The sequence below is a fragment of the Centropristis striata genome, chromosome 6, assembly GCF_030273125.1.
Source record: "Centropristis striata isolate RG_2023a ecotype Rhode Island chromosome 6, C.striata_1.0, whole genome shotgun sequence".
NCBI classification, from domain to species: Eukaryota; Metazoa; Chordata; class Actinopteri; order Perciformes; family Serranidae; genus Centropristis; species Centropristis striata.
In genome coordinates this window covers 10798241-10810373 of record NC_081522.1, presented here as the reverse complement: position 1 = coordinate 10810373, position 12133 = coordinate 10798241, and the positions used below count along the sequence as shown (strand labels likewise).

The window sequence follows — 12133 nt, the reverse complement described above, 5'->3', positions numbered from 1 at the left end:
TCATCTTGTGTCATCCCTGCGTACAGTTGTTCTGTTCTCTGGTAGCCAGATGTCCTTCATCACTGGGGAGCAAAAAAAGACGAACAGAACAGCTGCAACTCAGTGAGCATAACAGAAGAAACAGGGCAATACAGATGTATTTACAGTATGTTTGGACTGTTACATTCATCTGCTGCTGCTCCCAGGTGGACAGTACATCATGACTGACATGATAGAAGTGAGTGTCATTATGCTGGACGGGAGCTCAGTAGACGTCTGGGTAAAAAGCTGTGAGAGCCTCGTTGTCTTTTAGCTGCCGTCCATTTGCTCTAAAGTGCAGTTAACACCAGTCATCCATCTGTTTGTCTCATCTGAGAGCAGAGAGATGGACCACTGTCCTGCAGGGTAGAAGTACTGACAACAAGCTGAGCTCCTAATAAGGAAGGGCAGGCTGGCCGAGGCGCTCTCTCTGTAAATATCCCTCAGGTCTGAGAAAGACAGAGGAAGGGAGCTAGGGAGGAAGAGGGAAGCGGATGGATTGCAGCCTTATATGGACAAAGCACTGCTTTTCCCAGGGTTTGTGGCTCTGACCCCCGGCATGATGCCAGATGCTGCACAAACAGCTCCTCAGCGCCACCCAGTGGTGGAACTGATGACATGCAATAGTTGAGCTGAAGCTGAGGCTGAAAAAATGAACTTGCTAAATTACTATAATTTTGACAGCTATAGTTTTCAAGAATATTTGACAATAAATTAGAAATACCATGTCGTGTACACACACACACACACAAGAGCCATGTGTTAAAAAAACTGTATTGGATTATACAGAATATTCTGGAGAGAAGGTTAGAACCAAATGTTAAAAAATAGGAAATTCCTTAATTTTAGCAGTTATATTTTTTAAAGTTAGGAATTGTTTGAATTAAAATATACTCTTTGCAAAATGATTGCTTTTTAAAATGATCAGGTGTTTCATCCACACAATAATTTATGTAAATCAAAAAAATATAGTAACACTTAAGATGTGATGATGAAGGCTTTGAGAATCTGGAAATCTTTGATTATGGTAACTTAAAATGCTTGAATTTTACCCTTGAAAAGCTCTACAAACCATGGACAGAGTTTACCTGAGTACATACAGAGTTGTCCCTTTCTCTAGCAAGAGAAGAGAGCCCGGGGACCAGATTGGTGTTCAAAATGTCTTGAAAAAAAGCTTCAATAAACTCTCACCAAATGAGGAATACCACACACACACACACACTGATAGGTGCTTACTTTATCAAACATGGCATAACATCTCCATATGGCCCTGACAGGCTTGTAAATCCACTTTCATGACACGGGTGCAGATTTACGACTCCTAAAAAAGACTGAGGTCAGATGTCAAGCTGCTTCAAGGGGACTCCAGCACACAGCAGGCCTGACTCTCAATGCAGAATATAGCACGTATCATTTAATTTATTCATTTTGTTAGTTTGATGGATTTACAGACAGCATAAATAATAGCTTCAGTTCCCCGCCTGAAAGGTGGTGGTTAGAATATTTCAGTTGATATTCGGCTTACATGGTGCATATCCTGTAAAGGGGTAGTTGACAATTTGGTGTTGCATTGTCATAAACTGTAGGAACTCATGAACAGTTTAAAAAAAGTCCTTCAAATTGTTTCTGCTCTTCTGAGTCAGACTTTAAAAAGAATTGAAGCTGCAGAGAAGGGGATATCCTGACTTTTAGGCCCGAGTATATATCAAGTCTTACAAATGCCTGATCCTACAATTCCCACAATGCAGCTAAGTCTTCCCTTATAGCTTCCTTGCCTGTGAAAAGCCATCATCTTTTAAACTCCACATTCCCAGAGAGACATCATACAGATGTTTTACAGGCTCAGAAGTAATGTCCATGATGAAAAACCTGATCATGACATAATGTCATAATATCATGACATTATGTTTAATGTAATGAAATGATCACAAACAAGCTGTTAATTTGCGTTCTTCATTTTTTTGGAAAAGTAATTCTTGGACATTTTACGCCTTCATTTTAAAGCTATAGCAGTTAAATGATAGGGAATTAGAGGAAAGAGAGTAATGACATGCAGCAAAGGATCCTCACTGGAGGATGTTGTTACACTTTAATCTCTAGGTGTACTACGTCAGCCCTCTGAAATGTATGTTTTCTTTAAAAGATTGCCAAAAAATACTGTTCGTCATGGAAGAAACTAAAATCAGGCATTATTGTTGAAATCTGAATATCCAACAGCATTCATTATTGTGCAGGTTTATCTCAAATTTCTATCAAATAGCCTGGATTTTCATTTCTCACTAAAAACAGTTTTAGAATGTGCATGTTTATTATTATAGACTAACATAATTAGTCTCAGCTTTTCGAATGCCTTCAGTGGAAAATGTAACTTAGGAAAATCCAAACTTACATTTTCATAAGTTTTATTCTGAACGTAACCAAACTGGTGTTTCAGTACAAAAGCATTGGAATCGGGCAGAGTCAGAAAGGCCCTTTCCTGTGTAGTGGAATGGGGGGAAAAAGACTTATTTGAGTAAAGTGGTATGGTAGCTATGGGATTGTGCACCATGGCATGACTAACATGTTTATATTTTCCAGTTTTTTGTAAAAATCAAAAGTTCTCAAATCAGAAATCAATGTGAATCTGGTGAGGTATGTCTTAATAAAAATAAAGTGACTATGTAAACTACAAAATATAACTCTTATTTTAAATGGACTGTACTGTAGACATTCTGCAAAACATGCATGTGTGGCATGCTACGCTCACTCAGATATACAGGTGTTTAAAATCATGTCTACGACTACATTCAAAATTTTTGGATTTTGAAAGACTAATTAATCAACTACTGATTTTCATTCATCACCCAAAAGAACAAAGTAATAAAGATTCAACTTACAGATGAGAAGGTTCATATGCCACAGGAACTTTATTTAGATCACAGCCAGGACCTATTTAAATCCCTCAACCCTTTCTTTCCCTTCTTGTTTTTTTTTTCTGGCCCTAGCTATCACAGGAACTTGAGAACAAACAGATTTCAGGAATTTTGTTCAGAACATATCCAAACTGGCATTTTACAGCACAAAAATTTGAATGTATTTAAAATCACAATGAGACTAACTGTCCTGTTAAACTTGGCCTCATGTTCTTTCTAAAACCCTCTTCTTCAGCCTCAACAAATTCAACTCCAACCTCCTCATAATCTTTCTCCAGAGCTGCCGTGTCCTGTCTGGCCTCAGATAACTCTCCCTCATCCATACCTTCGCCCACGTACCAGTGAACAAAAGCCACTTAGCGTACATCAGATCAAACCCATACAGGCCTCTGCGATGGCAGTGGTGTTGCTCAGCATGCACACGGTCCTCTGGACCTTGGCCAGGTCTCCACCAGGAACGACAGTGGGAGGCTGGTAGTTGATGCCCACCTTAAACCAGTGGGGCACCAGTCCATAAACTGGATGGTGCACTTGGTCTTAATGGTGGCAATGGCAGCATTCACATCTTTGGGCACCACATCACCACGGTACAAAAGGCAGCAGGCCATGTATTTGCCGTGGCGAGGGTCACATTTCACCATCTGATTGGATGGCTCAAAGCAGATGTTGGTGATTTCTGACATTGTTAACTGCTCATGATAAGCCTTTTCAGCAGAGATGATAGGGGCATAGGTGGTCAGAGGAAACTGGATATGTGGATACGGCACCAGGTTTGTCTGGACCTTTGTGAGATCAACATTAAGAGCACCATCAAAACAGAGGTTTTTTCAACCCTGTTCAGGTTGGTATAGGTGGGACGCTCAATATCCAGTTTCCTGCGGCAGATATTGTAGATGGCCTCGTTATCCACCATGAAGGCACAGTCAGAGCGCTCAGGGTGGTGTGGGTGGTGTGGGTGGTGTGGGTGGTCAGGATGGCGTTGTACGGCTCCACCACAGCTGAGGACACTTGGGGAGCTGGGTAGATGGGGAACTCCAGCTTGGACTTCTTTCCATAGTCTACAGACAAACGTTCCATCAGCAGGGAGGTTAGAACCAGAGCCGACGCCACCACCAAAGCTACGGAAAACCAGGAATCCTTGAAGACCAGGGCGGTGGTCCACCTGGAGACAGAATGCTTTAACACAGTTTAGATGATGAGAATCACTTGAGATGAAAAAAAAAATATTAACTAGTATAACACAGTAATATTAAGTAAGTCTTAAGTCCTTCACATAAAAAACAAAACAAAAACAAAGGCCTCTTCACACTGACCAGATGCTGAACAGTAAACAGAAGATAGAGTCAAAGCCACAATTTAACCTAAATTTGACATTAAGCTTAAATGTACCTATGACTTATAGTGTCATTGTTAACTCAGGGCCATTGGTGCATCTTATCTTATCTTTTTTAGTCTAATATGACAGCTATTGCTGGCACCTTTATTACCTTTATCAAAAAACATTTAAATTATTTAGTGCCCTCTGGTGACACAAAGGTGAACTGCTTAATTTAAGCCTGAGTCGATAACGCATTCACTGTACTGTTTGCACTTTCCTGATACATTAGTAATTGCGATTAATAAATAATCACTGGCTCCTGGCTTCATTATTAAAATACCCCTCCTGCTGTGAAGTTTGCGGATCCTGTCCAGCACCAGGTCAATGATCTCTTTGCCACGGGCGTAGTTGTTGGCAGCATCCTCCTTGCCAGTGATCAGCTGCTCAGGATGGAACAGCTGCTGGTAGGCCCCAATTCACACTGAGGAAATAAGTTAGATAAAAAATTATAAGGGTCTGGCTTACCAAAATCAAACAGCAACTATATTTAATAATGAGTTTACCGATGAAAGTGGGCTCCTGGTTCACCAAAACAGCTCTGGGGACATGGTTTCCAGCTGCAGTCTCACTGAAGTAGGTGCTGAAGGAATAATCTCCTCCTTCGATGGGCAGCATCTGTCCATCAGGCTGGATCCCATGTTCCAGGAAGTGGAGCTCCCAGCAGGCATTTACAATCTGGACACCAGCCGTACCCACATACACTGAGATACACCCAGCTGGAGAGGAAAAAAAGTCAAAGTCAAACATTTAGCCAGTTCTTTTACTCAAATGCTTCAGATTACACATGTTTACAACAGCCCAAAAGATAAAACTGGATTCAATTGCAGGGTGGAGGAGGTCTGTAAATGCATATTTACTAAAAAGAAAAAAAATCATAAGAAGAAAGTTTTCATGAGTTTTATGGATATGGAAGTAACCAAATTGTGATAGTCCAGTAATATCACCCAACACTACTACTCAGGTAAATTCAAGTTGAATAAGCTCTCCTATAAAAGTAGGTTTTAAAAAGAATTTCCTATTTGTTGTTGTGGAGGCTCTGCTCCCTGAATAGAAAGTCTTTGTCCCAAATTATTATGTGGATTGTTAAGTTCAGTATAAGGAGTAAAATGAATAAGAGCTTAAAGCAAAAAGGTAAAAAGTTTAAAGCGACCGGTAGTGGAGAGTGGAGAGATTAGAGTGGAGATGACTTGATTTAGTTTGGAGAGAGTGACGTGTTTCTTCTTGGAAGGGATAGGATGGAAATGTAAACACTCTCACTGTGACCTGCAGAGTATTTTCACTCTCAGCCAAGTGCTCCTGCTGTTTTAATTGTGAAAATTTACGCACAAAGTGGCAGCCATTACAAGACAAAATTGTAACTGAAATGTATATTTATATTGTTAAGACCTTTTTTTCTGAAAGCTGGGGTCGACACCATTAGTCCACCTGGCAATCTACTAACTCTAATGAGCATGTTCAGTCTGTACTGGTGTTGATGTCCTGCAAAAGAAACAGTTGGACATAGGCCTACTGCTTAATCCTCCGCATTAGATCCATGCCATGTTTTCCAGCAGGCCCATAATCATGTCCATGTTTTCTCTGCAGCAGAGGGCTGCATGTCCTCCCACAGTTATGATACTCGACTCTACTGCGTTGGAGCAACTTTATCAGCAACTTTTGAGTTCTTTGCTTTCAGTAGACATGAACTCTAAACGGAATTACACTACACAAGCTGTTTTTTTGTAGGTTAAGCTGCACAGAACAAGCGGTTTGGGAACTTCTGCAGACTTTATCTTCAGTTTGCATTTTTCCAGCATTTCTCTTTGTTGCAGAAACAGATGCGTCTTCCTGTTCATGTGAGGCTGATTCACTCCCACTGTAGTTACTGTACGCTGTAGATTATCTCTAAGGTTATGATTTTTACCAATGAATGCCTGCAAAATCATGAAGAATTTTACATGTGCATATTTACTGAGGAGTTTGTGTGTGTTTTTTGTTTTGTTCAGTGAGTGACTCATTATTTGAAAAACATCTGTTCACCTTTTGCTTGATGATGTCTCAGGATGACACACACGGGATGATTATGAGGCAGAGGGCCCCAGGGCATAGAAATACAAAAGCCTTTAGTGTTGTTTAGCCTCTTTTTTGTTGTTTTCTGTCGCTTTTTAAGTCATTAAGCATCTCTTTATAATCATTTTGTTCCCTTGTGGGTGTTTGGTCTCTCTATGTAGTTGTTGTGAGTTGCTTTTTAGTCATTGTATGTTTTTTTTGCCACTTTTCACAGTTGTTTTGTGTCTCTTTGCAGCTGTTTGCATCATTTTATAGCTGTTTTGTGTCTCCTTGTTGTCGTTTTGAGTTTCTTCCTGGTTGGTATGTGTCTTTTTTCCAACTTTTTATTGGGTATTACAGGTTTCATACAATCTGTGAAATCAAATAATAATGCAATTGCCTTTTATGCGTCTCTTTGAGTGACATTTTTTAGGTGAAGGCAAGGGACCTGTGCCTGGTAGGCCTGCTCATTAATCCACCCATGATGACACATCTTGTGACACAAAAGTGCCAAAGTACACAATCTAAGAATAACCTGACATATGACAGGAACCTGTGAAAAGTGTGTGTGTGGTTCCACCACAAACATTTCCAGCAATGATCTAACGTCTCATCCAACTTCAGACATTTTAGTTTAGTCCTGAAATATTGCATAAACACCGCACATAACCATTGTAATCTCTTTGAGGGAGTATAATAGAAATGGAGAACTGATGTCAGAATGCAGATGTTTTTAAGATTTGCTAACTTTTAGTAAATGAAATAAATGTTCATTGTTAAAGAGTCGGAACCATCTCACTGAACCCTGACTGCATTTGGGAAACCAGTACACCAAGTAAAGACCACCATGTCCCGTGAAGAAGACCCTTACATCTTCTCCACCGACACTCTACCCAGCGACCGCCGATTCCTCCCTCCACTGGCCAACGGGCTTCTGGGATGGAGGGTGTACAACAATATCATGCACATGGGTGGTGTGTATAACGGGGAGTTAGGGCGCTGCCACCGAGCAGATGTCCCCTGTCCTCTGGCAGTGACGGTTGAGACAGATGAACCAGCCCAGCACACCTACAGCCTGAACACCCACACAGGTATATCTGCAAAGTTTGACTGGTTGCAGGAATCTGTGCAGGAATCTAATTGTCTCACCTTCTCATGCAGGTATTTTTACCCACAGTCTGAGCTCAGCAGGTGTAACGGTCTCACAGTCTCTGTATTCACACCGACACTACCCCAACCTGATGGTGATGGAGATTCTGTTGGTGCGTCAGGTGACGTCAGAGCATCCATTCACTGTTAAGCTGCTCACTTCATTCACACCTGAAAGCAAAGACATTGTCTTTGAGGCTGGTCCTGAATACAAAGGAGCAAGGTAAAAAAGACATTTGTAAAATGCATAAAATAGTAAAAGTATGAAATCTCACCCAGTCTTTATCCCTCCATCTTCTTCAGCCACATCCAAGGAAAGGTGACCACGGCTGAGTTCCCAGGAGGCACTTGTCCTGAGGTGCACCTAATCTGGACCCCCATACCCACCACTCTGACACTGCCCCCCGAGCAGAGCGATGCCCGCTGGGGCTTCATGCTGGTTGGGGCCAACAGTGTGGCGACCGCTGAGGCCATTTTCGATGAGGGCCTGAGTCTGATGGCGAGTGGTAACCTGCGTCTGTCTCATGAGAAGGCCTGGAAAGAACTGTGGCTGCAGAGCCAGGTGGAGGTGACGGGGTCAGAGACCCTCAGCAAAGCTCTGATTGGCTGCATGTTTTACCTCCTCAGCGCCTTCCCGTCCATACATGATACTTCCAGCTCTTTTGGTGGAGTCAGTCCAGGCGGGCTGTCCAATGGTGGGGATGGTCAGGACTACTGGGGACACGTTTTCTGGGACCAGGTAAGGCTATGGGCATTTGTGTTTTGTTATTTGCATGTTTTTGATGTTGTTTGGGTTGGTTTGATGTATCACATAATGACCATGCCTTCCTGTGACAGGACATTTGGATGTATCCTGGCATCGCACTCTTCTATCCCAAGCTAGCCCGAGCTGTGCTGGAGTACAGGGTGGGGACTATAGACGGTGCTAAAGACAACGCCCAAAAGCAGGGCTTTAAGGTATGATGTTGATGTCACTCCGGTGTCACTCAAAGCTCTGCTGCCCTCACTGACTATGCATGTAGATGCACAAAAACATTTCTCACAAAAGTGGAAGAGAAGTTGATCTTTGCAGTTGAATCTGCAAGGCAATTAGACATATTAAGGGGAGACACTGCAGGTGAATAGGGTAGTTTTGTTAACTTATAGATATCACCATGAATATATTTTTATAAATTGTATGTTAAGATATGCTAGTGGGGTGTGAACACATTAAATATGTGCTAATATGCATATATATCCAGGACAGAAATCTGAATATTGGAAAAAGCAAATTTCAGTTTTTATTTTTTATTTTGTTGATACATTAGATTCAAAGTTTTTTTACACAATTAAATTAGGATTTCTCCTTTTATCAATATCAGGAAATACTGACAAAAGCCACACAAAAACAGAATATAGTTAGGTGTATGTAAGTGTAGATGAAGTTGAGATTTATGTCTCAGAACATGAGAAAAACATTGACATAGACATAGACATTCATAGACAATAACTTTTTGTGAATTTCTACAGGTGCAAATGGATCAAATCTAGTAAAATATACACCTAATTGTTTGTTTTGGAGTCTTTCTTTGCACAACTTTTAAAGAAGACATGTTAAGGGAGAGAAATGGCAACAAAAAAAGGTCAAAATTGACTAGTGCATAAAAAAACTATATTTTTGCCTGTCATGTGTTCCATCGCACCATACACGCTGATTTGGCATTGGTGTGATTTCATTGCAAGATGATCCCTAAGTGTGTTCTTGCTCTACTTTTTTAACAATAACCATGAAACTGCTTCTGAAGAAAATATGTTCTCTCTACAGGGCCTGAAGTTCCCATGGGAGAGTGCTGTGTCAGGCAGAGAGGTGTGTCCAGAAGACATTTATGGACAACAGGAGATTCACATAAATGGAGACGTCACCCTGGCCTTCCAACACTACTTCCACCTCACTGAGGTACACTCTTTTATCTTCGCTCATTCTCTCATGGTGTCTCATCTTGTGGGATTTAATTATCGGAGCACTTTGTTGCAGGACCTGTCCATGTTCACAGAGGGTCAGGGCGCGGAGGTGATATACGGTGTGGCTGACTACTGGGTTTCTAGAGCATCATGGAACCCCGAAGACCAGATGTACCATCTCTTAGGTGAAATTGTTTTTTAGAAAGATGATAATTATACAGAATTTATTTTGCTTTACATGGTTATCAGGCCAATTGTTTAATGAAAGCAAATTGATCAGAACAGAAAATATCATTATCTCATAGAATTATGTGTTATCATTGTTTCTAAATGTTTTTTTTTTCTTATTTTATTGATTTTTTAAAATAATATATATATTTTTTTTTCTTTTGTTGATTAACTTTCTTCTATATTTGCATTTTAGATACCTAAGAAGGAGATATAAATACAGAATTTGTGGCCAACTTGGAAGCACACAATACATACAAACTGTATGGCATGCATGCAATTGTTATTATAAATAGTATAAATATTTCTTATTTAAAAAAATCCTTATGAGGAATTTCCCTTGTGTGCCATTCAGGTGTCATGCCACCTGATGAGTATTATTACAACGTCAACAACTCTGTGTACACGAACGCAGTGGCCAAATTCAGGTATGAGTATTTGAATATTTCCCTGCAGTGTACTATTACTATAATAATAATACTATAGTGTATTAACTCGTGATTACCAATAATACAAAATATTTATTTTTTGTTAGTCTCCAGTTTGCTGTAGAAATGGCTAACCTCCTCCAACATCCTGCACCAAAGGAATGGCAAGAAGTGGCCGAGCACCTCAAAATACCATTCGACAAAGAATCCCAGTACCATCCTGAGTTTGATGGCTATATCAAAGGTTAACTCTTGCTGCTTTTGACACTGCCCTGCATCAGAAAATTTAAATCATAAATTACATGATGTCAGAAAGTCTTTTTACATCTCACAGGTCATCCAGTGAAGCAGGCAGACACAGTGATGTTGGGTTATCCTCTGGGATTACAAATGTCCACAGAGATCAGGAGGAATGACCTCGAAGCGTACGAGCCAGTAACAGACCCTTATGGACCAGCCATGACGTGGGTAAGACCCGGCATGTTTGTATCAGAATCAGAATAATTTTTTATAGTCATGTAGGTTTTCACATCCAAGGAATTTGCTTAGGTGTATTGGTGCAAAAGAACAAAGTACTAAATATAAATATAGATAAAGGAAATAATTTGATTACTGTATTAATGTATTAGATTTTTATTGAAGAACGCATTTTTATTGAATTTAAAAGCCTGTTTTTGCTCTTACGTCTTTATTATTTAGTATTTGTTTGTATCAATGCTTTTGCTTTTATTTTTGTCAGGGCATGTTCGCCATCGGCTGGCTGGAGCTGGGGGAGGCTGAGAAAGCTCAACGCCTACTGGAGAAGAACTTCAAAAACATCCAGGGACCGTTCCAGGTCTGACTCACAAAGCCACATAATGCTAATAAATACCTTCTTAACTGGATATCCAGTAATTGTGTGGTTAACTCTCCTTGCAGGTATGGAGTGAATCATCAGATGGCTCTGGTGCAGTCAACTTTCTCACGGGGATGGGCGGGTTCCTGCAGGCTGTGCTGTTTGGCTATACTGGCTTCAGGTCAGCTAATAACAAAAGGGAACCTCAATTTGTACACAGCATGCAGGCAGTGATACAAAGATTGATTTGCTGTGTTGTTTTCTAGGGTTCAGAAGGATTGTCTGGCATTTTCCACGCTTCTTCCCAATGACATTTCTGAGCTATGCATCCGTGGTGTGAACTACCTGGGCAGTCAGATGGACTGGCTGCTGAGGAAAGATGAAGTCTGTATCATACTGAGAAAGCAAGGAAACAGTGCAGGCAACACTAAGGCATGTGATCTGCAGGTTGTCCTGAAGGCATCAGGAACTAAAATCCCGCTCACACCAGGTAACACACACGCAAAGACATGCAGTGGTGGCAGCTCATTTCTGGCTTGTATATCAATAAAAAAGAACACTTCCAAATGACAATTCAAGAAAAGACAACATATTATTGTTAATTTACTTGTATAAATCTGTATTTTCAGGACAGCCAGTAACTTTTCCTCGAGAGCCTGGATCTGTTTGCAAAGTGATATTGGAGTCTTCCTGTTGGCCTCTCTGAAACAAGCGACCATGACCATTGACCACTGACCATTGACCATGATCATTACATTTACAGTACCCACAATATAAACAACATATGTCAAGCCAGTTATTTCATATCTACACTACTATAATGTTTTTGTTGTTATTCACTTGAGCAATTATGGACAAAATATAAGAAATACTTACAGTAATGTGCCATGTTACAAAGCCATTAACCGTTTATATTGTAAATGAAATATATTCAAATAAAACTCCTTACAATCTATGGAAAGTTGAATTCCCTTTGTTTTGCATCTCTTGTGGATTTGAGTAGTAGTAAACAATACACATTAAAAAACACACCCAAATACCTTGGTGAGCTGAGCCACCACAGTCTTTGTTGTGTAATTTTAAATATTCTGTGGCTTTGTTTACAAGAGGGAGCAGGGGAAGGAGAGTCCTACAGTCTGCAGGAGAGGATGTGACAAAGAACAGAAAGAGCTCATCACATTTATCTATATTCGCCTATAATAAAAAAACTGTTTGT

The 12133-nt window shown here is 40.4% G+C and overlaps 1 protein-coding gene and 1 pseudogene across 1 annotated transcript; one reads left to right on the top strand and one right to left on the bottom strand.

Annotated features, from left to right (window-relative positions):
- Positions 1–3100: 3100 nt before the first annotated feature.
- On the bottom strand, positions 3101–5055 carry LOC131973005 (tubulin alpha-8 chain-like; annotated as a pseudogene).
- An 830-nt stretch (positions 5056–5885) lies between these two features.
- pgghg (protein-glucosylgalactosylhydroxylysine glucosidase) lies at positions 5886–11865 on the top strand. The gene is made up of 14 exons (XM_059334631.1): positions 5886–6143; positions 7119–7427; positions 7498–7708; positions 7789–8224; positions 8323–8442; positions 9290–9421; positions 9500–9611; positions 10010–10082; positions 10190–10326; positions 10417–10550; positions 10822–10917; positions 11001–11098; positions 11184–11407; positions 11547–11865. The coding sequence occupies exons 2-14, from the start codon at positions 7184–7186 to the stop codon at positions 11621–11623; spliced, it is 2094 nt and encodes a 697-aa protein (XP_059190614.1). The 5' UTR covers positions 5886–6143; positions 7119–7183; the 3' UTR covers positions 11624–11865.
- Positions 11866–12133: the final 268 nt, after the last annotated feature.